The following is a 24,778-nucleotide window of genomic DNA, read 5'->3' on the forward strand; positions in this document are numbered from 1 at the left end:
GCTAAAGGTAAGTAATTTAGAGAGTTGGTGTTGTATGCACACAAATAGGCTTGTTAATAACTGTGCATATGAGTTGGCTAAGTATGCACGTAAAAAGGGTGTATCTAACTGTTTCCTAAACCATTATCCAATTATTATTGTTTTTATAGTCTTTCATTATGATGTTGAGTAATTTTAATACAACATTTTTTTTGAATAATAATAACAAAAAAAAAAATCATTATGCGTGAACTTCGGTTCGCCGACCCCTACGAGATACAATTAGTTCGTTTGCTTACTGATGTGATGTGATATCTTGCTTGTTCATGGGATTCTCTCTATTAAGATGATGCATTGATGTGTTATGATTTGGGTTTCAAAAGGTGTCTTCCTTTCATCGAAAAATCATCTTCGGATTTGGATTTTTCCTGCTACTCAAGGCTTTTTCTTTTCTCAGTTTGACAAGTAATCATTCCAATAAACCCCATGTGATCAATTTTAAGCACTTTGATTGAGGGGGTTAAACCTAGGCTTCCTCCGTCCTAGTTCAATCTTTTGTATTGATTGGTTACCTTTGCCTTAACATATGTAAAATCTCTCAAGGTCTGCATAAAACCTATTTCAATTCAAAATTAAATCTACTCAAACTACCCTGCTCAAATCCTTTAGCCATGTTCAATTATTTTTTTAATTTAATTAGACCCATCAATTTTAGTCTTGTTATTCCTCTTGATTCTAGTTTCATGTAAACATTTTGCTCTAAATCCGAAAATATTTTTTCTCCTTGACCAATCCTTGGTCTGGTGAATCATCACCTTTAACCCTATCCATGTCGTGAACCAGATTAATTATAAACATTAATACTCTCAAACCCTACCAGAAATCCTAGTTGCATCTATTCTTCACTGGTTTTTTATTATTGTTGTTTTTGTTGGTGGCTTCCTCGTGTTGGAAGTTTCTTTGTGCTTGATTAGCTTTAATGATAGGTTCAAAATTGGTTTTCTATTATAAGTTTGCTTTCAGTTTTTCTTCCTAGGTTTGAGTTCTTTCTATTTGGTGATTTTTTTTGAGCAAAATCTTTATATTGAGATGGGGGTATGTCGATGAGTTGAGGCTTTGGAAGGTTTTCTTCATAGGGTGTTAACAAGTGAAGATTTTAATTCTTGAACTGTCTTCAAAACTTTCTCATCTTATGCAATTGTTAGAGAGGATACTTGTTTTTATCTTTTTGGATCTTATGATAAGCCGGGAAGCAATTTTATGTTTAGAAGATTTAGATGTCACGATGAAGATATTGGACCTTGAAAAGGACCTTCATGATCTATAATTAACCTCCGAAAATTCGAATGATATTCTTATGCTCTACCAGATCATGCACCAAGTAAATATCATTGAAGGTTACTTAAATCAGCGAAATCAATCAACCTATACCAACACCAAAGAGTATCCACTATAAGCATCACAAAAAACAACACTGTTGATGGTAATTTTCGACAAAGACTAAAATCATAAAATCATGATCTTGCATATTTCTGACAGGGCTTTAGACATGTATGTGAAACTCATATTTTAGAATTCGTGAAAGCTCATTTTACAATCTCTGACTAAGTGTACACCCTCTCAAAGCATGCATGACTATATGATCCTTAAATCCTCTCAACCGAGCTTTCAACACTTCATATAGTTCATCAATACTTATGTATAGGAACTTATGACGGTTGGACGGCTCCTAGACATATTGCATGCTGGTATAGAGCGTTAAAGTCTTCAGGATGTCTCAATGTTCCCCGAATATATAGAATTAATATTTAGAACGAGTATGATGTCTCTACCATCTCATACCTCGATTTCCGAATAAACGCTCCTAGACATATTGCATGCTAGTATAGAGCCATTCATAGATTAATTCTAACGCAACATTCATCAATTGAACTCCTAGAAAATAATCTATTTTATCTCATTACTCCTTTTCATGGCTTATTCTCAACTGAATTCCATGGATTAGTGATAGATATTCACTTTTCGGGAATTTAGGCCAGCATCGAGTAAGCCCCGAGAAAATGGTGCGAGTGTACTAAAAAATAATGCACGAATGAGCACCCAAATGCATAAATGAGTTTTCAAAAATATGGACGAAGAGGAAACCTATGCAAAATAGGAATGGAAAATAATAATAAAAAAATAAAAGAAAGGCACGCAGGGGACCGGGCCAACCGGCCGGCCGGTCATGCCGCCGTGGCTGGTCCCACGCCTCCCCTTTTATTTTTATCTTATTTTATTATTTTCTTCATCTCATGAAAACTCCCTTTTTTGAGCAAAACTCCCAGTTTCTCCATATTTCCTCACACAAAGATGAAAAATAATAATATAAAATAGGGAAAGCGTTTCGGTACCGGGCCCACTGGCCGGACAACCATGCCTTGGCCGGTCCCACCCCTCTCCAATTTATTATTTTATTATTATTATTACTTCTCCCATCTCATGGAACTCCCTCGTTTGAGCAAAAACTGATTTTTTTTTCTTCATATTTCTCCAATATTGCTCAAACTATCAAAAGCCAAAAAGTCAAAATGGTCACATGACCGTCAGGTCTTCTCACGAAAAATATTAAAATATAATTATTTTAACGGTCCGAGATTTATAACCCCAAAGGTGTCACTATCCATCTACAAAAAACCCATCAAAACGAAAGTAACACAAAACCCCCCAAAAAACAAAATTAACATAAAAACCCCAAAGAATTCGATGAAACCAATTTTGGTTTCATCATAACATTTGATGAAACATCAAAGAATTTCGATGAAACCAATTTTGAAATTTGGGGTTTTTGTATCAATTTTTAAAATTTTGGGGTTTTTATATCAATTTTGTTTAAGATGGAGTTTTAATGGAACCCAACATTTGAATGGGTTTTTGTATCACAAGTTTGGTCACTTTGGGTTTTTATGACTAGTTCTGTTGTATTTTAGATTCTTAAAATATTGGTCGCACGAGCAAATTCCTACTTGCTCATTCAAGCAAAATCAAGAGTTTCAGTCAAGATCAAACTCTTCTGAAAATACAAAATATTGCTCGAACGCACACCAGGAAATATCAACATTCTCATAATTGAGCCACGAGCAATATGGTGACACGGGAATGCTACCTTGATTGACCAATGTTGGTCCTTTGGCTTGCAGATCCGGTCCCACACCTGACCTAATTAATCTTCTACAGTTCATATTGGGTTCAAACATTTTCCAAACAACTTGAAATTTGATTAATTGACCATCAGCTGGTCCCACGACCACCAAGGGCCGATTTCATACCTATTGGTCGGTCCCTCCTCTCTCCATAATTAGGTTTATTACCTAATTCTCAGACGAACATTGCTCGACTGAGCAATATTCCTCATGTTGATTCAACTATTAACATTCGAGAATTCCACTATCCAGCTATTAATATTTCGTTGGTTCATCGACCAATATTTGGTTCGTCAGTCGACCATTATAATCTTTTTTCTTCGACAACTCAGGACACATACAAGTTCTCAACAATATTTTCTGTTAGCAATTCCATGATCGAGCAATCTCGTTGAACGCTCGTCGATTCAAGTTATCAAGACGTCATTAATACCTAAACTGGTGAAATGATGTATCATAACCCATCAAGACTCACTGTCTGTGGATTATTCTACCGGTAAAATGATATATCACAATTCAAGAAGACTCAACGTCTTTTCATCATTGTGCCCCATCAGACACCTTATGATCAATCCATGAATCTCAGTGCATACAACATTCGTTCATTATGCTCGACTAATCAAGGCCAAGACTCATCGTCTAGTCAAGTCAACAACTGACTAATTAAATACATGTCAGCCTTGCAGACTCCACATTCATGAGACATCAATCATGTCACATGAGGGATATTCACTAGGGATTTGGTCTGGCGTCCTACGGAACGTGTGTGCAACCACGATGAGAAATGTGAGTAAGTCGTGCAAGCAGTTGAGGGAGTTAGCAAAGTAGTGGATGGACAATCAACCAAGTCTCTTAACCATGATTTCCCACTTTCCCACTCTTTCACTCCAGCAACTGTCACACTTACTCGGATCAATGTGTCTACTATTCTTGCAATATAAATAAGTTTTTGAATCCACGATTGAAAGACAACAACTTCGACCAACAAGAAATTAACATTCAATCAATCAGAACTTATCTCATCCGAACCAGCAATTCACAAACTTGCAGAAACATTCACAATCCTTAATCATCATTGATCTCACACACGCTTCTCAGCTTTCCTCCTACAGATCGAACCTCATCTCTCTTTGTGGCCGAATTGACTCTGGAACGACCATTGTCTTGGTTTAGGCCGGAGTCCTACAGATTGATCTCTCGAACTCAAAGCACTCCCGTGCAGTGCATCTGTTTGAAAAAGGTTTAGGAAATTTGCTCGTTCGAGGAGTCTCCGCATGTACGCCCGAGTCTCTGCTTTCTTAAAAAAATAGCAAATCGTTTTTCCCCATCAACAAACACCATCAGCAGTTATGTTGTGAACATAGTTTCCATGAACTTACAATTCCTGGTATCACAAATCGGAGCACCGAATTTTAAATTGTGTGATTTATGGGCCGGTGGGATATCCAGCATTTCTTGTGACAACAATTTATAACTTTGTCTTGTTTTTTATTTTTATTTTTGTTTGCATGTTAAATTTTAGTTTATAAAGTGTATTAGTTCTTTAGTCCTTGTCTTCGTAAGTTGTAACTTAAGTTGTAGTAGAAGTTTATTATTATTAGTAGTAATCTTCGTCGTTTTTGGTGAATAAAACCTGGAAAGACTATTAGTGATATTATTCGAGCCTTTGGCCCAGATAGGTTCGACGTAATTGAGCACCTACTCAATTCTTCTTCTTCGTATTATGGTCTCTGGTTGTGGAATTCTCGAGTTATCTTCCACTAGCACCAAAACCTTCAAGGGCATAGATTGGAGACTACTTCAAGCCACAATCAAAGTTAAAGGCTCATTTAGAAGTCATGAGTAAAGCCGGGAACAAAAGAAATAGACAAATATCGTTCGGGCAGTACATCTCAGCATATGGATGCAAATGCCTGACTAGCGCCTTCAATAAATTGCGTCGAATCCCTATACAACATCTAAGTTTCCATGGATATAAAAAGTACAACTTTTTGTGTGGAAAACATTGACCGACAACCTTTCGACCTTTGGCTCCAACATCTGTTCCCGATACGACTCCAGTCTGAAAACTGCTATTCACATTCTGAACCAATTTCATGATGAATATAGATCTGTAGCCTTCCGATCTAATTGTAATTGATGAATTTTGGGGCAGGACAGACCCTAGTGAAATACTCCCTCCGTTCTTTTTTAATAGGCCAGTTTTGTTTTTAGCGAAATTTAAGGAAATTAAGAGAACTAATCATTGAAAGTGGTCCTCATGACACTTGTCAATAAAAGAAGTGAAGTGAAATGGTCCCCATGACACTTGTTAACAAAAGAAGTAAAGTGAAGTGGTCCACATGACACTTGTCATCAAAAGAAATTAAGAGAAAAGTGGTCCCAAAAAATTAAAATAACATTTGACTTTCCTAATTAGGAAACTGGCCTATTTTTTTGAAACTTTTATTTATAGAAACTGGCCTATTAAAAAAGAACGGAGGGAGTAACACGAAAGGACACATGAGCGAACCGATCAATGCACACCTCTCGCAGGTGTAATTTATACGGGGTGTGAGTCGTGTGATAGAGAGTACCCATGAAATTTTGAAAAATCAAAAAGACTAGCAAAAACTCTGGTTCTATCACCAACTAAAAACATTTCTGCCTGCAAATCCCCCACCTCTCCCCCCCTTTCCCACCTAATGTCCCGACTCTCGAATAAGTTATAAGTAGGGTTTAGTCTGTTTTGTTTATTTTCTTAAATTTATCATTACTTCGACCATTTATTTATCTCTGATTCGGATCTGTACAAATCTAGGGTTTTCAATTGGTCATGGGTTTTCAAAGATCATTTGATTTGAACTTCTGAGCTTCAAGTTGAAAAAAAAATGCAGAGTTCAGGGAACTCAATTGCCCAAGCAGAAGCAATATTAGAATGGCTTCAAAAAGAAATGGGTTACAGACCACAAGGTCCATTCTTGTCATCAAACAAACCAATGTTACCTTCAATCGATTCAATTCGAAAAATTTGTCGTGGAAATATGGTTCCAGTTTGGCATTTCTTGTTGCAGAGAGTTAAGTCAGAGAAAACAGTGGAGAAAATTAGGAGAAATATACTTGTTCATGGAAGTAGTGATGGTACAACTGAAGGGTCATCGACATCTACTAGTGAAGATGTGAGAAGAAAGGGAAGGAAACAAGAGAAGGAAAATGTTAAACTAAGATTTGATAGAGAAAGATCAGATGGGTCTTCTCCTTCAGATAGTAGAGAGATTGCTTTAACAGAAAGAGATTTAGCTGAGAAAGAGGTTGAAAGATTAAGACAAGTTCTTCAGCGACAGAGAAAAGAACTAAGGGGAAGAATGTTGGAGGTGTCTAGGGAGGAAGCAGAAAGAAAAAGAATGCTTGATGAGAAATCTAATCACAGGTATGTCTTATGGATACATTGCCCTAAAAACCTCATTTTTTTGCACTGTATGATAATTAGTTGCTTGGAGCCTTAACTTCATACATGGATCAAATTCTCAACTAGTTTATGTATCTGCGTATTCAGACACAGGCAAGTTATGCTGGAGGCTTATGATCAGCAATGCGAGGAAGCGACTAAAATATTTGCTGAGTATCAAAGGCGAATTCATCACTATGTTAATCAAGCAAGGGATGCACGGAGGTCTACTGGTGGCACATTTGATGTAACTGACGATTTCCACCCAAATAGTGAGAAAGAAGCAGTTTATTCAACTGTTAAGGGCAACAAATCATCTGACGATATCAGTCTTGTTGAGACTGCTAGGGACAGAAATATTAGGATTGCTTGTGAAGCCCTTGCTGAACATATGATTGAAAAAATACGCAATTCCTTTCCTGCTTATGAAGGAGGTGGTATTCATGTGAACTCTCAGTTAGAAGCTGCCAAATTAGGCATTGATTCTGATGGAGAAGTACCTGATGAGGTGAAGGCTGCTGTTTTAAAATCCCTAAAGAATCCTCCTCAACTTCTTCAGTCAATTACAATGTACACCATGCGGCTGAAAACATTGATTAGTAGAGAGACGGAGAAAATTGATATCAGAGCTGACGCAGAACTCTTGAGGTATTTTTGTACTTCTTTGTTTTTTAATTTCTGATGTTTAATGAAGGCTATAATAGATGAATTGTGCAAAACTTTGCTGTCTTTGGTTTTGTGAAATATTCAAATTTTAGTATTACCCCCACACATTTGCATTTCAACTGCATATGCCTATGAGAAGGGTTCAGACTTCAAATGTCTTCTTATGTAGAATTTTGACCTTCTTCTTAACATCTACTCCATTCAGCGGAACCTTTTATTTTCTTTTTTTAAATTAGAGGCTTGTACTTGCTCCATATGCACATTCTCCCGTGACTTGAGTGGAGAATATTTGTCTCTAAAATTGTAATGCATTTGTCTTCATCTTTGGCTCCTGGCTTGCCTAATAACTACTTCCATTCTATGATTGAGGAGTGTTGTATACTGTGAAAGCCCCACTATGCATTCATGCTTTAGGTTCATGAATTTTCTGGTACTTTGTCGTGATTTAGGATTTCTAATGTTTTTGAATATTTGAAAGCCTTTTGATAAGCTTATGCTTGGTATGCAAGCTCCAGGTGAACTGGTTGTTGGATAATTATTATTTTTCTAATTTTCGTCTCTAGATACAAGTATGAGAACAACAGAGTAATGGATGCTTTGTCTTTGGATGCAACATCACAATTACATTCTCAACTATATGACCCTGGGAAGATAGGAGTTGATGTTCCGAGCAAAGGTACTCACAGTCAGCTTCTCGAGAGACAGGTGCTAAATATCTTCCATCCTTCAATTTTTCTTCGTTAATTAGGGTGTGTTTGTTTTTGGTTAGTTATCCAAGTTGTCAATCTTGTGATGCTTACTTCGAGTGACTACTTACCTTTTTTCTCAGTTGAAGCATTATACCCAAATAGTTTTGGACTCTACTTTTAGGGCGTATCTGATGTCAGAGGACTACGAGATATCTAATTGTATTACTTTCATTGATGCAGTTATCTTGTTGCTTTTGATAAATATATACGTCACTGTTTTTACAGAAAGCACATGTTCAGCAGTTTGTGGCTACTGAAGATGCTCTAAATAAAGCTTCAGAAGCTCGAAACCTATGCCAAAAGCTTATAAAGCGTCTGCATGGGAACTCTGATGTAGATAACCCACATTCAGTTTCTGCTGGCAGCACATCACAGAATGCAGGCAGTCTGAGACAGTTTGAGGTATGTTTAATAGCCACATGGGCCATATTATAGAGTTTCAGATGATTTTCTCACCGGCAATTGTTTAATAAGCATTATTTTCTGTTAAAGCTCATTTTGTAAGTGGAATTTTACTTGTAAAGGCACTTTTCTACATCTTACTTTATGTGCCTAGAAAATATGCATAGATATCTATGAATTTCTATGAATTCTTTAAGTTCTAACTACTTAAGTTTGACATTTACTTTTGTCATTCCTCTTCATGCTGCTGACTCATCGTAAATTGCTTTTTACTGCCTGTGTCTGTCAGTGGAGCACGTTGGGTGTGTGGATATTTTTGATGTTAGCATTCAGATCCCTGTTGTAACAATCTTCCCTTTCTGTTGGACAGTTGGAGGTCTGGGCCAAGGAAAGAGAAGCAGCTGGATTAAAAGCGAGTTTGGACACATTGACATCTGAAGTCCAGCGCTTGAATAAATTGTGTACAGAGTGGAAAGAAGCTGAAGAGTCTTTGAGAAAAAAGTGGGAGAAGATTGAAGAGTTTGACGCACACAGATCAGAGCTAGAATCCATATTTACGTCTCTCATTAAGGCTAACATGGTAGGTTCACTGGCCTTTTAGATTACTCTATCTGTACACTAGTAAGTAGTAACTAATCATGTGACTGCAAAATTCAATCAAGGTGTAATCTCAACATGGTTCTCTGACTAGCCATGCCACATAATTCATTATATATGTTATGTTTACCACTGAAAATTTAGTTTCGAATCACTTCCACGACAGATCTAATGGTACGCAAGATTTTAGATACCATCTTTTTTATTCTTGTCATTCAAAGTCAAAGTGTTGCTATAAACTATGGTATTAATAAACACAATGCATTCCATTATTGGCTACATATATATCTACTTATTACATGATACTTGGATAGTCTGTCCACCAATCTCACTGACTAGTTATTGTACTAAATTTGATTTCTAGTATTTTTGGCGTCAAAACTTGGTGGAGCATGCAATTGGTTATAAAGAACGTCTTAATCATGAATTCTTTGTGCCTGTAGAACGCTTCTGCATTCTGGCATCAGCAGCCATTAGCTGCACGGGAGTATGCTTCAAGTACCATCATTCCAGAGTGTGCAGTCGTCACAGACATATCAAATAATGCAAAGGATCTTATCGAGAAGGAGGTTGCAGCTTTCTATAGAAATCCTGATAACAGCCTTTACATGCTGCCGTCTACTCCACAGGTAGGTTGAGATTCAGTAATCTTTCTTTCCCTGTCTCTTTACTTATCATTTTGCGATAGAAATCCTTAATCATTATCTGTACATGATATTTGTGGCTTTTTAGAGTCAGCTAATAACCCCTCCTGACGTAAAAGAAGATGAAGAGGTTCATGAGAATGATATATAAAACTGATCTCATTGGATTCATCAAATTAGACAGATTTTTTATTGGAGTAATCAAATACATGGCTGAAGGGTTTAAAATGCATATCCTTCTAGGCACTGACTGAGTTACTTATCTTCCCAATCAGGCTCTCTTGGATTCCATGGGTGTGAGTGGGTCAACAGGACCCGAAGCAGTTGCAGCTGCAGAAAAAAGTGCCGCTCTGTTGACTGCTAGGGCTGGTTCTAGAGATCCATCAGCAATTCCTTCTATATGCCGCGTATCTGCTGCCCTTCAATATAATGCTGGTGAGTTTGCACATTTGTTCACAAGTATGCGTCGGCATCGCTACTGGGAGTCGGTGGCACTTCCATGTGTTTCTTTTTTTGTTGTTCTCAAATCTGTCAGTTTGCTTTCATCTCATTAAGAAATTTTATGAATTTCTTTGTGTGGTTATGGATTTTCTTGGTTCTTTAATTCCCTCGTAGATAATGTTTACTGTATATGCTGGTTAGGTCTGGAAGGTTCAGATGCTGGATTAGCATCAGTTTTAGAATCTCTTGAGTTCTGTTTGAAGCTAAGGGGTTCTGAGGCAAGTGTTCTGGAGAACTTATCGAAGGCTATTAACTTGGTCCATTTACGTCGTGATCTTGTTGAAAGTGGTCATTCACTGCTAAACCATGCATTCCGTGCACAACAAGAATGTGATAGGTAAAACTTGGAATTACTCTCTCCTTTTATGTGAGAGGGCAGAGTTAATTCTCTGAACGCTTACATATTTCTTGTGTATTTAACTCGTTGGTTTGGGAAGTGATCTAGTATTGAACTTTTTGATGCCTGCAGGACAACAAGCCATTGTTTGACATTAGCTTCTGAGCAAGAAAAGATTGTTGTAGACAAATGGTTGCCGGAACTTAGAACTGCTGTTTTGGACGCCCAAAAATGCTTGGAAGATTGTAAGAACGTCAGGGGTTTGGTAAGTAACTATGAACAGATGAAATGATTAATCAACATGTTATATGTTATTAATTGGTCGTTGCATTTGAAGCATGCAGCTATTTCCTTTCAAAAGATTGTCTTTTATGAATTTTCAAACTATGGAATGCAGAATTTTCAATTAAGCCAATTATTCCTGTCCAACTTTAGTTCCAACTGTATACTCCTTTATATTTATAATGGATATTGGTTTTGTAGGTTGATGAATGGTGGGAGCAACCTGCTGCAACAGTTGTTGACTGGGTAAAGGTTGATGGCCAAAATGTGGCTGCCTGGCTCAACCATGTTAAACAGCTGCAAATGGCATTTTATGACAAGCAGCTTCTTTGAGTGAAATTTTCGTTCCTGTGTATTATTTGTAACATAGTGCAGCATTTGTAGTTCTTGGGTTGTCGAGGTGGTTTTTGATTTATATCTCAAGAGTTGATTGTCAGTTCATGTAGGGAATGCTTCAAAAAAAAAAAAAGAAGAAAAAAAAAAGTTCATGTAGGGAGAAAAAAAAGGGTCATGCGTTTGTGTACATTTTGATTCATGTAATTTCAATTCATATAATTTTTGTGTGTACTGTTTGAAATCCAAATTGGGGTCTCCCAATGGCTTAGCCCCAGCGCTAATGAGAAAGCAAATTCATTTTCCAGCTCTCTTGTCAGTTCTTTAATTCATCAGTTATAATTGACTAAGTTATGATTATAAACTTATTGTGAATGTGTTCTTTATATCCAATCGACTAGGTTATGATTGGATTTCGACCGTGTTCTTCATTTTCAAAGAACACCTCGTTAGCTGGTTTGGTTTTGCTTAAATGTAACTTGGCTGCATGGATGCTCTGAGGTGCACATCATTCTCCATTTAACTCCAAAATCCTAGGATACTTCTCCCTGGGACTCAAGATTGGAATCTAAATCAATGGCCGTTGTCATACATTGATTCTTTTCTATGCATTCTTTTTGTTGTTTTCTTTGGACAAAGTATTCCTTTTGTTGCTAGTGGCTACCCCTTGAGCCATTTCTTGTTTCCATCAAAATGACCAAAGTCTTGCCGTGAGAAGATGCACTCTAGTCAAGTCAAGTGTTGATGCAGCATCTTGATACCTTTCCTAATTTTGGTCTTTTTAGATTTCCTTTTTCTTTTATAATTCCTTTTCTTAGATGTTTGATTTTTAGGAAAGATAGGTTCATATAAATAAGGGATTGTAAGATAGTTTTATTCATTCAGTTTTTAAGAGATAATACGCTAGAGTTTTCTCTAAAGCCTTGCATTGATTTGATTCTGTCATCAATTCAAGAGCCTTGCATCGAATTTGATTGAACTCTTCGATTCAAGAAGTCAGGTCTCTAGAAATTTTAACCTATATTTCTAGATTGAGCTGAATCACCGTTGATACGCTGCGCCAGGTTGGTATCAGAGACAGGCTACGTTCTTTGTCTGTCACTACAATGGTGAGACCTCGTCGAACACCAGTTCGTACTGCAGCAGAAATCAATCGTGACGCCATTACTGAGCTACAAGCCCAGATGGCTTCCATCACAACTGCCCTCCAAACCCTTCTGGTTCAACAACCAGCACCAGCCGTACGCGAGCATGTTGCTCACGTTAACAGTACCAGAGACGATGTTGATGACGAAGAAAACCCGTTTGCAGACGACGTTAATCCCTTTGCTCCTCTACACACCAACCGTACTCTAGCACCAGATAACGTACCAAACGCAGCAGCTCATATTCATTGGGAATCGGGTTTCAAAACCGAGATACCAGAGTTTCATGGAAATTCTTCAGCTGAAGAACTGCTCGATTGGATAGTCACGGTAGAAGAGATCCTAGAATTCAAACGAGTTCCAATGGATCAATGTGTTCCTGTCTTAACAATGCGTTTTCGTGGCAGAGCAGCTGCCTGGTGGACACAATTGAAGACAACTCGTGCACGTCTTGGAAAACCAAAGATTATGTCATGGGATAAACTTTCATCAAAACTTAAGAAAACATTCTTGCCTTACAATTATGACCAGCTAATGTTTCAGCGTCTCCATACCATCCGTCAGGGAAATCGATCTGTGGCTGACTACTCTACTGAATTTTTTTTACTTCTCAATCGAGTTGATATACAAGACTCTGAGCGTCAACTGGTGGCACGGTTTACAGCAGGATTACGACAACAGATCCAACACACAATCAATCTCTTCCATCCATCAACACTGTCAGAAGCACATCAGCAAGCTTTGACTATTGAGGCGCAAACTAAATTATCCTTCTCATCATGGTCTACTGTTCGTTCTTCTCGACCAAATCAGACTCCGACTGCGACAGATGACGCTATATCTGTCAAAGCAGACACACCCATTGTTCCAGCTCTTGACACTAGACAAACTCGACCAAACTCAATTCGTTGCTTTTCTTGTGGAGATTTAGGTCATCGACAGTCTTCCTGCCCCACTAGAAACAGAAGAGGCCTCCTCCTTGACACTGCTGGTAATGACGTTGAAGTAATTTACGATGAGGAAACTACAGAGCCACAGGATGAAGTAGAGGTTCTTAAAGCAGATAGCGGACCAGCATTAATGTTGCGACGTGTGTGTTTAGCTCCGCGTGGAACAGATATCAACCCTCAACGACATAATCTTTTTCACTCAAAGTGTACTATTGGAGGCAAGGTGTGTAACTTCATAATTGATTCTGGTAGTAGTGAAAACGTCATTGCTGAGGAGGTTGTAACCAAACTTCAATTATCAACAGAACTACATCCTAACCCCTACAAGTTGGCATGGTTGGATCGGAATACTGATGTACTCATAACTCGACGAGCATTGATTTCTTTTTCGGTGGGAGATTCGTATAAGGATCAAATTCATTGTGATATTGCTCCAATGGATGCTTTCCATCTACTTTTAGGACGTCCTTGGTTATCTGATCTTCGAGTACAACATGATGGCTATCGTAATACCTACAGTTTTCGTTACAATAATCGCAATTTCACTCTACAACCTTCTTTGCCCGAGAAACAACATACACCATCAGCTCCAGTCCTTTTCTTGCAGCAAAAAGCTTTTGAAGAAACACTTCGCGAAGAAAGATATGTTCTAATATTGATCAATTCGGTTGTCAGAAAGTCTTTGCCGTCACCTCCAGAACATTTTCAAAGACTATTGGAAGAGTTTCAGGATGTTTTTCCTAATGAGTTACCACCCGGCCTTCCTCCACTCAGAGATATTCAACACCATATTGATCTAATTCCAGATGCTGTTCTTCCTAATAGAGCTCATTATCGTATGAGTCCGAGTGAGCATGAAGAACTTAGACGACAGGTTGAGGAACTTGTGTTGAAGGGATATTTACGTGAAAGCTTGAGTCCGTGTGCAGTCCCAGCTTTGCTTATACCAAAGAAGGATGGATCTTGGAGGATGTGTGTCGACAGCCGTGCTATAAATAAAATTACAGTACGCTATAGATTTCCCATTCCCCGTCTCGACGATCTATTAGATCAAATTGGAGCTGCAACGATTTTCTCTAAACTGGATCTTCGAAGTGGTTATCATCAGATACGGATCCGCCCAGGAGATGAATGGAAGACGGCTTTTAAAACTCGCGAAGGACTTTTTGAATGGCTTGTCATGCCCTTTGGCTTGTCCAATGCACCAAGCACTTTCATGCGTGTTATGAATCAATCTCTTCGGCCCTTCATAGGTAAGTTTGTAGTTGTTTATTTTGATGATATTCTCATATTTAGTAAGTCCTTCACTGAACATCTTGCACACTTAAGAGAAGTACTTCTTGTTCTCCGTCGAGATCGACTATTTGCCACACAAAAAAAGTGTGAGTTTGGCTCTCCTGAGGTTCACTTCCTTGGATACATCGTCTCAGCACAAGGTCTAGCCGTCGATCCGAGCAAGGTAGAAGCAATAAAATCTTGGCCTACTCCTACTACTTTATCTGAAACTCGAAGTTTTCATGGTCTAGCATCTTTTTATCGAAGATTTGTGCCGCAATTTAGCAGTTTGATGGCACCTATCACTGATTGTATTCGTCATGATAGTGTCTTCACTTGGACTGCCGAAGCAACTACAGCTTTTGAGATCATTAAGACGAAATTGTTATCAGCACCTATTCTAGCTCTTCCAGATTTTACTCAAGTTTTTGAACTTCATAGTGATGCTTCTAAGTTGGGCATTGGTGCTGTCTTGAGCCAACGCAACAAACCTATTGCCTTCTTCAGTGAAAAACTGGCTGGAGCTCGTCTACGTTATAGTACTTACGATGTGGAATTTTATGCAGTGGTTCAAGCAATCAAACACTGGAGACATTATCTTTTCCATAAAGAATTTGTTCTTTACACAGATCATGATGCTTTAAAACACCTGAACAGTCAAGATAAAATCTCAGCTCGTCACGCATCATGGATATCTTACTTGCAACAATTTACGTTTGTTATCAAACACACGTCAGGTGTTTCTAATCGAGTTGCTGATGCCCTGAGTCGTCGCCATTCTTTGCTGAGCGTTCTTCATGTATCAGTTCCGGGATTTTCCACCTTTGCTGATTTATGAGTCTGATGACTTCTTTGGTCGAGTTCTTCTTGACGTACAGAATGGTCTTTCTCGAGATTTCACTATGCACGATGGCTTTCTTTTTCGAGACAGTCGTCTTTGCATTCCAGACTGCAGCCTCCGTCTTAAACTTGTTGCTGAAACACATAATGAAGGACACATTGGTCGCGACCGGACGTTGTATTTACTTTCTCAGTCTTATTTTTGGCCTGCATTGAGACGTGATGTTGAGCGTTTTGTCGAACGTTGCACAGTGTGTCAGACATCAAAAGGTCATTCCACGAATGCCGGTCTATACCTTCCTCTCCCTATTCCAACACAACCATGGACGGACATCAGTATGGACTTTGTGATGGGTCTTCCTCGTACACAAAAGGGTTTCGATTCAATCTTTGTCATTGTTGATCGTTTCTCCAAGATGGTGCACTTCATTCCATGTAAAAAGACTTCAGATGCAGTCCAAGTCGCAACACTTTTTTTTCGAGAGGTTTACAGACTCCATGGATTGCCAACTTCCATCGTTTCTGATCGGGATTCTCGATTCTTAGGACATTTTTGGAGGTCTTTATGGAAATTACTAGGAACCAGCCTTGACATGAGTTCCGCTTATCATCCTCAAACGGACGGTCAAACAGAAGTGACCAATAGATCTTTGGGGAATTTGCTTCGCTGCCTTGTGGGAGATTCTATTAAAACTTGGGACTCAAAGCTTCCTCAAGCAGAGTTTGCTCATAATCATTCACTTAATAGAAGTTCAGGGTTCAGTCCATTTCAGGTCGTTTATGGTCTTCTCCCTCGTGGTCCTTTGGATTTATCTACTCTTCCAGACCGTACACGTCTTCATGGTGTAGCTGATGATTTTGTAGACAACATTCATACGATTCATACGAAGGTTATTACCAATCTCGAGTCATCCTCCTCAAAGTACAAAGTTGCGTCTGATTCTCGTCGCCGTCGTGTTCTCTTCGAAGTAGGTGATCAAGTTTGGGTATTTCTCACTAAAGATCGAATGCCGGCTCATGCTTATAATAAACTCAAGGCAAAGAAAATAGGTCCTGTCACAGTTGTGGAACGAATTAATGACAATGCTTATCGCCTACAACTTCCAGCAAACATCAACACTTCGGATGTCTTCAATGTTCGTTATTTATCACGTTTTGTTCCACCAGACCCAGTTCCAGATTCGTGGTCGAATCCTTCTTCCCCGGCGGGACCTGATGCAGCATCTTGATACCTTTCCTAATTTTGGTCTTTTTAGATTTCCTTTTTCTTTTATAATTCCTTTTCTTAGATGTTTGATTTTTAGGAAAGATAGGTTCATATAAATAAGGGATTGTAAGATAGTTTTATTCATTCAGTTTTTAAGAGATAATACGCTAGAGTTTTCTCTAAAGCCTTGCATTGATTTGATTCTGTCATCAATTCAAGAGCCTTGCATCGAATTTGATTGAACTCTTCGATTCAAGAAGTCAGGTCTCTAGAAATTTTAACCTATATTTCTAGATTGAGCTGAATCACCGTTGATACGCTGCGCCAAGTGTGGCCAAAAGTACATGCGCTGGTATCTGTAAACCAGAGAGCACTATTCAAAAATCACAATTTTCTCCTTCCAGTCTACACCCTGAAATTAATAAGCAGAGATTTTCACACTTTTTGGTTTTGTTCCACCACACAGTCATCACCGCACAGAGATTTTCACACTTAAAATCGCTAAATCTTCACTCTCTCCTACAAAATCCGAAGATTTTCTATTGCTATGCATTTCTCATAGTAAATTCTCGATTTCTTCTTCTTCTTCTTCTTCTTCTTCTTCTTCTTCTTCTTCTTCTTCACTTCCATATACATCTCAAGATACACAAATACTTACTTGGCTTCTAGTTACAACCCTTGAATTTGATTAGATATATCATATGATAAGCTGAGAGGAATTAGAGAAGATCGATCTAACTCTTTTGATTTTGAATCTAAAAAAAACTTGTCTAAATCGCTGATTTGGGGTTTCGAATTGTGGAGAGTTTAATCTGTTAAAGATGCGGCGACGGGCTGCCGAGTACCGGCGCCCGGTAAGAAGGAGGTTTTCATATTGGATCTGGGGACTTCTTGGATTATTCTCTATTGCAGCTTTAGTTATGTTTGTTATTCATCATAAGCATGAAGATCGGATTGAACCACCAAAAAATGTAAGTTTTATTTCATTTTATTATGATCTTTGGTTTTCGATATTTCGTGTTTATGGCTTAAATCAGGATTGAGCAGAAAAGAATAAATTTTTGATAAATCTAAGCAATGTGTTAGTATTTAGACTTTAAAATAGACGAAATATCTGAGGAAATGATTTGATTACTGTTGAAATTGGAGTTTAATGGAAATTACTCAGTGGACACTGAAATTTAGCGGCAGGAATAGGTTTCTCAAGACATTGAAACTGAACACAAGTAAACACATCTGAGTATGTTGAAAGTATAATCTATCTGTAAAAATGAGCCTTGTTTTGGGCATTAGCCTTTTCTCTCATGCTTGAACCAGTCTTTCCAAGTGAACATAATTATGCACATATGTCGGTAGATAGGGGCCTCTACGTCATGTGTACTTTACATACAGTCTTAGAATGGGCTACAACCATTCTAAGAATGTCGCAAGTGTTTTAAGTTTCTTTTTCTCTGACAACAAATACCAAAGAGAAAACTCTTTTAAACTAACTAATACCATATAAGGATTGGTAAGATTTTTTAATGATGAAGAGTTAATAAAGTTTAGTAACGTATCAATTACTTTGTTCATAGGGGTATGAATGTGTGTCGGGAAAATGATGCAGGAGCACATTAACATTTCCTTTCTACTTAGGATCAGTACTAGTTTCTATTCTATAGAAGGATGTTTAGTTCTGGAATAAGTATTTTAATTCTTTTCCTAGTGGTTCTATTCTACAAAACGTAGATAAAATTGAGTTCCAGGGAAGAAACCAAGATACACTTTTATTATCATCTATTACTTTGTTTAGAAACATAAACCTAGGCTAACATTTGAAAGACCCTCTAACAACTACTTACATTAGAAAAGAAAATCCTGGACACAGAAACAGAAAACCAAAACACGGTTCTGTAGAAACTGGTAAACAAAACTAAATAGAAAAGAAATGTGAGATTCTCCTGCATCAGCAAAGGAGGGTACATAGTTGTTACAGCTAACGATGTTTGTAGGGAAAAAGAAAGTATGTGGGTTCCAAATTTGGGGCATTTACACGGTATTTAGATGTTACTGTCATATCCCACTCATGGTCCTCACCTACCCAATGTACTCATGTTAGGCGTTGTAGTTTGTTAATTGTTGATTTCATTTGGAGTACGTTATCAAGCCCCCATTGCACGTTTTGTGCACTCTTGTGTTCTAAAGATCTACTTTGTCTTATGTCCTCCTCTTCGAAATTGTTTTTCTCACGATACCTTGTGGGGAAGTGCAACTCTGGTTTGCCTTACATCCAGCAACTGTCCACCTTCCTTGTGTTTCTTTCAGATGCATGTGTTGTTAATGTTGTGTTTTAGTTTGTTACACCTTTGCATTTTATGTCTCCTTTGTTTGTGTATGTGTTTTTTATGATTAAATGCTCTTATTACTAAGTGAGCTAAGCATTCCTATCTTAAAACCATATTTGGTCCTGTTGAATTTTGTAAAATTAATACATGCGTTGGTGGAAAATAGTTAATTTGGGATCCCGTCTTTATTTTCTTCCCTATAGAGCTGTCTTGTTATTCAGGAATTCAGTCTCATTAATGAACTTTCCACATGCTTGAATCTTTTAGTTTCATCTGATATCTCTTGCAGAGCTTAGTGTTTTTCAAAGGTTTAGTTCAGTGTCATTCTAAATTAATACTTGATTGTAGTTAGAAAATCAGTAAGCTCAAATATGAACTTTCCTGATGTTTCTTTTGTTGATTTGATTAGTGATGCCTCTTTGCTTTTTTCTTCAGACAAGCATTGTGAGAGAACAGTTTCCCCGTGAAGGTTTAAACTTTACTGAAGAAATATTAAGTGTGACTTCGTTTGCAAGGCAGTTGAGCGATCAAATGACTCTGGCCAAGGCTTATGTTATTATTGCAAAAGAACACAACAATCTTCAGCTTGCTTGGGATCTCAGCTCCAAAATCAGAAATTGTCAACTATTACTTTCAAAAGCTGCCATGAGAGAGCAACCCATCACACTTGATGAAGCAAAGCCTCTTGTTAAAGGCCTATCATCACTGATCTATAAAGCACAAGATGCCCATTATGATATTGCAACCACGATTATGACGATGAAGTCTCACATCCAAGCCATTGAAGAACGTGCAAATGCTGCAACAGTACAAAGTACAGCTTTTGGGCAGTTGGCTGCAGAAATGCTACCCAAGAATCTTCACTGCATGAATATCAAGCTCACAGCTGATTGGCATGGGAACCCTGTCTTAAGGGAAATTGCTGGAGAAAAGAAAAACTCCCCTCGGGTCGTGGATAATAATCTCTATCACTTCTGTATTTTCTCAGATAATTTCCTTGCAACTTCAGCTGTCATGAACTCCACTGTTTCCAACGCAGACCATCCAAAGCAACTTGTTTTCCATATCATCACAGATGGAATCAGTTATGGATCGATGCAAACATGGTTTATTGAGAACGATTTCAAGGGTGCCGCTATTGAAATCCAGAACATAGAGGAGTTTTCTTGGTTGAATGTCTCCTACTCCCCTGTGGTGAAACAGCTCCTTAATCAAGAGGTTCGTGCCTACTATTTTGGTTCGTCTGAGGATCCAAAAAGTGATGCAAAGTTTCGAAATCCGAAATACCTCTCTTTGCTGAACCATTTGCGGTTTTATATCCCTGAGATATACCCATCGCTCGAGAAGGTGGTCTTCCTAGATGATGATATCATTGTTCAGAAGGATCTGACTCCTCTTTTCTCTTTGGATTTACATGGAAACGTGAATGGTGCAGTGGAAACTTGTCTCGAGGCATTCCATCGGTACTATAAATATCTCAACTTTTCCAACCCAATTATCAGCTCAAAATTTGACCCACAGGCCTGTGGATGGGCATTTGGAATGAATGTCTTTGATTTGATCGCATGGAAAAAAGCGAATGTTACCCAGCGGTATCACTACTGGCAGGAGCAGAATAATGATCGAAATCTTTGGAAGCTTGGTACCCTTCCTCCAGGTCTTCTGACATTTTATGGATTGACAGAGCCACTTGATAGGAGATGGCATGTATTAGGGTTAGGTTTCGATACGAATATTGATAACCGCCTAATTGAAAGCGCAGCAGTCATTCATTATAATGGGAACATGAAGCCATGGTTGAAGCTGGCTATTGGCAGGTATAAGCCTCTGTGGGAACGGTACGTAAATCATACCCACCCATACGTTCAAAATTGTGTTACAAGCTAAAACTGCACATACTATACCTTCAGGGTTTATCGTGGTGCAATTGGTCTTGCCCAAAATGCCAAATTCTCAGTCATACAGAAGCAAAGAAAAAGGCAAAAGTGGATTCTTTTGGTCTGGTTGTATATGCCTGTCCTTTACTTCTTTGCTTTAAAACGGGTCATCAATTATTTTTCTTCTTATATACATCAGAAAGACAGGAATTTGTATTAGGCCTTTAGGTTTTGGGGGGAAATTCAATTTTGGCTGAAGGGGTTTCTCAATTTTCCCTTTCAGGAAGGTGTAGAGTTCTTTATTTATAGCAAATTTTGAAATAAACTCCCCATGTTCTGCTTCATTACGGCATGAATATTTTATTTATTTTGGGTATAAGACGTATTTGTAAACCAGATTTATTTATCAGTTAATCAATTTCATCATAGATAATTTATTAAACCATCTTTCTTCCTTCCTAGCAAGATTCATTTCTGTTTCTTATGGAGTTCTGGGTTTATTGGATTTTTGAAGTCTGTTGATATGAAACTGAGGCCAAGGCTCATGAGTTCCATATCTAGTGAAAGGTTTCTAGACTTGTTAATTTCACTGTAATTTTTTGCTAGCAGGAAGTTGCATCTTAATTTGAATTCATAGATCGACACTTTGTTGCAGCCTAAGGGGTCATTAAAAAGGGTTCAACATGCCCTGCACCATCTTTCTTATTACCTCACAATCACATCACCAGGAATGTAACCAATGTTTCTATGTAATCATTTGCCTCTTTGTTTAAGAAATCCAAAAGAGGAGACAAAAGAACATTGGATTACTGTGGCCATCAAATTCTGTGGATCATCAGCTAGATTCTCGAAGTTAACTGATTGGCATAACTCTCATGAATTTGTCAAGTTTCGACACAGACATACAGTTTCTTTGACTTGTTAAAGAGAAAGACGAAACAAAAATCTATCTCTGGATCAACAGAAAACCCTTCTCAATTCCGAAAAAGAACAACTCTGAATTCATAGACCATGTGATATGATATCCTTGAGCACCCGTGAGTAGATTAACACTTTTATATACCACTGATGCGTTACTACTACATCGACATCCAACAACCATACAAAAATGTTGTTATTATTATATAGTCTTTCTCTACACTATCTAACATTCTGACCTCTCGTTCATCGAAACGAATGCTACCTACTATGTAATAATGGATGTTGTTATCTTGTTGTATCCAGAATACATGTTAGGGATGATGGGTAGAAAAATCAACTCTTTATATCAGAAATAATAATAAAATACATTCTTTCGGTTTCTGCAAAGTGTTGATATCGCTTTTTCATTTTAGGCTAATTAAACAAGTTAAAACTTAGCTTGTGCATGCATATTCGAGACCAAAAGATTATTTAGGTTGGCAAATAGCAAGGAAGGTTGTTCGTTATCAGAGAATTTAAGAGGGACTAGGAATGTATTTTGTCAAGCCTGGTGATTAATAGGCTGTCAAAATTTATTGTTACCCAACATCTCTCGTGAACCAAATTGGACCTCTACTGTCCTTCCCACAAATTTATGATTGCCCACACCATACCGGTAAAAAGATATTTTTCTTAACTGGCAAAATATGAAAATTCACACACAGTGCGATTTAGATCAATGCGACAGAAGAATATCGATCTATCTATCTATCTATCTATCTATCTATCTATCTATCTATCTATCTTATCTGCAGTTGATTTCATTTCCGTGTTAGTTGTTAGGTTGTGAAGGAAACAAACCCCACAACACATTCACTGTTTATTGGTTACAGTTGAAATTTCCATGAAGAAGTATGATGCTTTTACTTGGAACAACAAAGAAAGTGGTAAAGACAGCTTCTCAAGAAGGAAAAAGATTGAAACCAATTCATTATAAATATGACTGCTTGCAGAGCCAAACCAGCTCACTAAATAGGTGTTCCTTCCATTTGAAAATCCTTTTAAGGCTCAGACAATTTCAGAGAATATGGGCACTGTCAGTTTAAGAATGTTATGGTTTTTCATATCAATTTTAGGATTTATAATCATCTTCAATCATGGTTCGGAAGCTAATCCTGACACAAACGATCATCCTTCTGCAGTTGTCATCGGAACAGTTTTTTGTGATGCATGCTTTCAACAAGATTTTTCAAGAACTAGTAGTCACTTCATACCAGGTTAGTTCAGACTAATATTTGTTTACCAAGTAAATTCGAATTCGTGATCTTCTAATAATCCAACAAACTTGCTGTTTTTTTTTTTCAGGTGCTACTGTTGCTGTGGAGTGTGGTAGAGATGAAAGCAGTTCTAAAGCTAGTTTCTACAAGCAAGTGAAAACAAACAAACATGGGAAGTTCAAAGTTCATCTGCCATTGTCAGTTGGTAAACATGTTAAGAAAATCAAGGAATGCACAGTGAAGTTGATAAGTAGTAGTGAACCATTTTGTGCAGTTGCTTCTTCAGCTACTTCATCCTCACTCCATCTCAAGTCAAGGAAACAAGGAACTCATATTTTCTCAGCTGGGTTTTTCACCTTTAAACCTTTAAAAGAACCAGAGCTCTGTAACCAGAAACCAAGCACTGCAACTTCTAAAGAGTTTGATTCCATCAAACATTTCTCCTTTACTCCAAGTATTCCAACATTTTCACCCATAACACAAAATCCAATCTTGCCACCCATAGCTCAAAACCCAACTCTACCTGATATTCTGCAACCACTCCTTCCTCCTACCGTGCCCATGGTAATGCAGCCTCTGCAACCACTCCTTCCTACCCCACCAATTACTGAAAAGACTATCTCGAAAATTTCAGGGAATTTGGCACAAAACTCTATTAGGCAGACGAAAGTAAAGAAATCTAGGAAGAGAAGAAGGATGTCATCGGGTTCTAAACCAACTATAACTGAGGAGAAAACCTTCTTTCCAACCCCACAAATACCACCAATATTACCATCACCACAGCCTACTTTTGGTGGAATTCCTCTACCACCAAATCCGTTACAACCAGCACCACTTCTCCCAAACCCATTACAGCCACCATCTGGCGGTCTTCCACCTCTCCTTCCCACGCCACCATCTGGTGGTCTTCTTCCCACACCAATCATTCCCCTGCTAACTCCGCCGCCACCACCACCAGTTTTTCGATTCCCTTTCCCACTCCCACCTTTCCCTACGCTCCCATTCCCACCTTCACCTGGATTCCCCGGGATTCCACCAGCTTTCCATCCCAAGCAAACCTCTCCATGATAAGACACCCTATCTAATGCCTACTGAGGCAGAAATACAACTACAATGTACTAAATTCGTTCGGTTTGTCTTCTTCAGTATGTTCTTTATCAGTTATTATAGGTGTAAAAGTGGAACCTTCTTTTTACTGTAATAAATCTATGCAACCCTATTTCTATTTTTTTATTATTTTAAGCAAAAAGATTATATGTATATCGAAGAAAAAAAACCTCAGAAAAAACTAAGAATTAGCACCAAGAGCTCTCTAACACATTAATAGTTGTTTCCCAATTAGAAACCCTTAATCTTCCAGCATTCTCACTTCCCCAGCTGTCCTCAGTCTGCCCCCATAAACTAACTCTACTCTTTAGCTCTCTCCATAAGCACCAGATTATAGCATACTGAACCAACAGCCAAATTCTTTTGCACCTTCTGTTCAGCCCTGCCATCGTCCGTCCTTCAAGTTCTATGCAACCTTAACTGCAAATGAGAATGTATGACCAAATAGAAATATCCCTCGTGGCTACTTTTAAGTAAGAATGACTGCTTGATAGTGATTAAAGGCTAACTAAAATTTCCTAATTAAATCTTCTTACAAAATTTACAAGTCTAATGTCTATGGCAATTGCACTAGTTCACCTGTTAGGATTTTCAGCTTTACACCAAGTTAAAGAAAGACTCAGAGTTGTGCAAATGAAAATGAACAGAATAGAAAATGAACAGATAATAAATTTCATAAACAGTTTTCATTCTTTTGGATGGAGCTGCATTTTTCCCTTAGCCATGCAGCAAAACATGCCTGTGCTTTCAAAGTAACATCTCTCAACTACACCCAAT

The 24,778-nt window shown here is 38.0% G+C and overlaps 3 protein-coding genes across 3 annotated transcripts; all 3 read left to right on the plus strand.

Annotated features, from left to right (window-relative positions):
* The first annotated feature begins 5,750 nt into the window (after positions 1-5,750).
* On the plus strand, positions 5,751-11,343 carry LOC113302918 (AUGMIN subunit 5-like). Its single transcript, XM_026551884.1, has 10 exons — positions 5,751-6,570; positions 6,697-7,236; positions 7,818-7,959; positions 8,229-8,405; positions 8,776-8,985; positions 9,446-9,631; positions 9,922-10,081; positions 10,289-10,484; positions 10,617-10,749; positions 10,968-11,343. The coding sequence occupies exons 1-10, from the start codon at positions 6,032-6,034 to the stop codon at positions 11,097-11,099; spliced, it is 2,415 nt and encodes an 804-aa protein (XP_026407669.1). The 5' UTR covers positions 5,751-6,031; the 3' UTR covers positions 11,100-11,343.
* Positions 11,344-16,665: 5,322 nt separating this feature from the next.
* On the plus strand, positions 16,666-21,162 carry LOC113302919 (probable galacturonosyltransferase 11). Its single transcript, XM_026551885.1, has 2 exons — positions 16,666-17,487; positions 19,276-21,162. The coding sequence occupies exons 1-2, from the start codon at positions 17,338-17,340 to the stop codon at positions 20,725-20,727; spliced, it is 1,602 nt and encodes a 533-aa protein (XP_026407670.1). The 5' UTR covers positions 16,666-17,337; the 3' UTR covers positions 20,728-21,162.
* A 1,341-nt stretch (positions 21,163-22,503) lies between these two features.
* LOC113302920 (vegetative cell wall protein gp1-like) lies at positions 22,504-24,127 on the plus strand. The gene is made up of 2 exons (XM_026551886.1): positions 22,504-22,894; positions 22,983-24,127. The coding sequence occupies exons 1-2, from the start codon at positions 22,705-22,707 to the stop codon at positions 23,960-23,962; spliced, it is 1,170 nt and encodes a 389-aa protein (XP_026407671.1). The 5' UTR covers positions 22,504-22,704; the 3' UTR covers positions 23,963-24,127.
* The last annotated feature ends 651 nt before the right edge of the window (positions 24,128-24,778 follow it).

The sequence above is a fragment of the Papaver somniferum genome, chromosome 8 (assembly GCF_003573695.1).
Source record: "Papaver somniferum cultivar HN1 chromosome 8, ASM357369v1, whole genome shotgun sequence".
Taxonomy (NCBI): domain Eukaryota; kingdom Viridiplantae; phylum Streptophyta; class Magnoliopsida; order Ranunculales; family Papaveraceae; genus Papaver; species Papaver somniferum.

Coding starts and splice junctions, on each gene's coding strand:
- LOC113302918 (XM_026551884.1), top strand. CDS start 6,032: ATGCAGAGTTCAGGGAACTCAATTGCCCAAGCAGAAGCAATATTAGAA. Junction 6,571..6,696: donor GATGAGAAATCTAATCACAG/GTATGTCTTATG, acceptor CTGCGTATTCAG/ACACAGGCAAGTTATGCTGG. Junction 7,237..7,817: donor GCTGACGCAGAACTCTTGAG/GTATTTTTGTAC, acceptor TTTCGTCTCTAG/ATACAAGTATGAGAACAACA.
- LOC113302919 (XM_026551885.1), top strand. CDS start 17,338: ATGCGGCGACGGGCTGCCGAGTACCGGCGCCCGGTAAGAAGGAGGTTT. Junction 17,488..19,275: donor GGATTGAACCACCAAAAAAT/GTAAGTTTTATT, acceptor TTTTTTCTTCAG/ACAAGCATTGTGAGAGAACA.
- LOC113302920 (XM_026551886.1), top strand. CDS start 22,705: ATGGGCACTGTCAGTTTAAGAATGTTATGGTTTTTCATATCAATTTTA. Junction 22,895..22,982: donor TAGTAGTCACTTCATACCAG/GTTAGTTCAGAC, acceptor TTTTTTTTTCAG/GTGCTACTGTTGCTGTGGAG.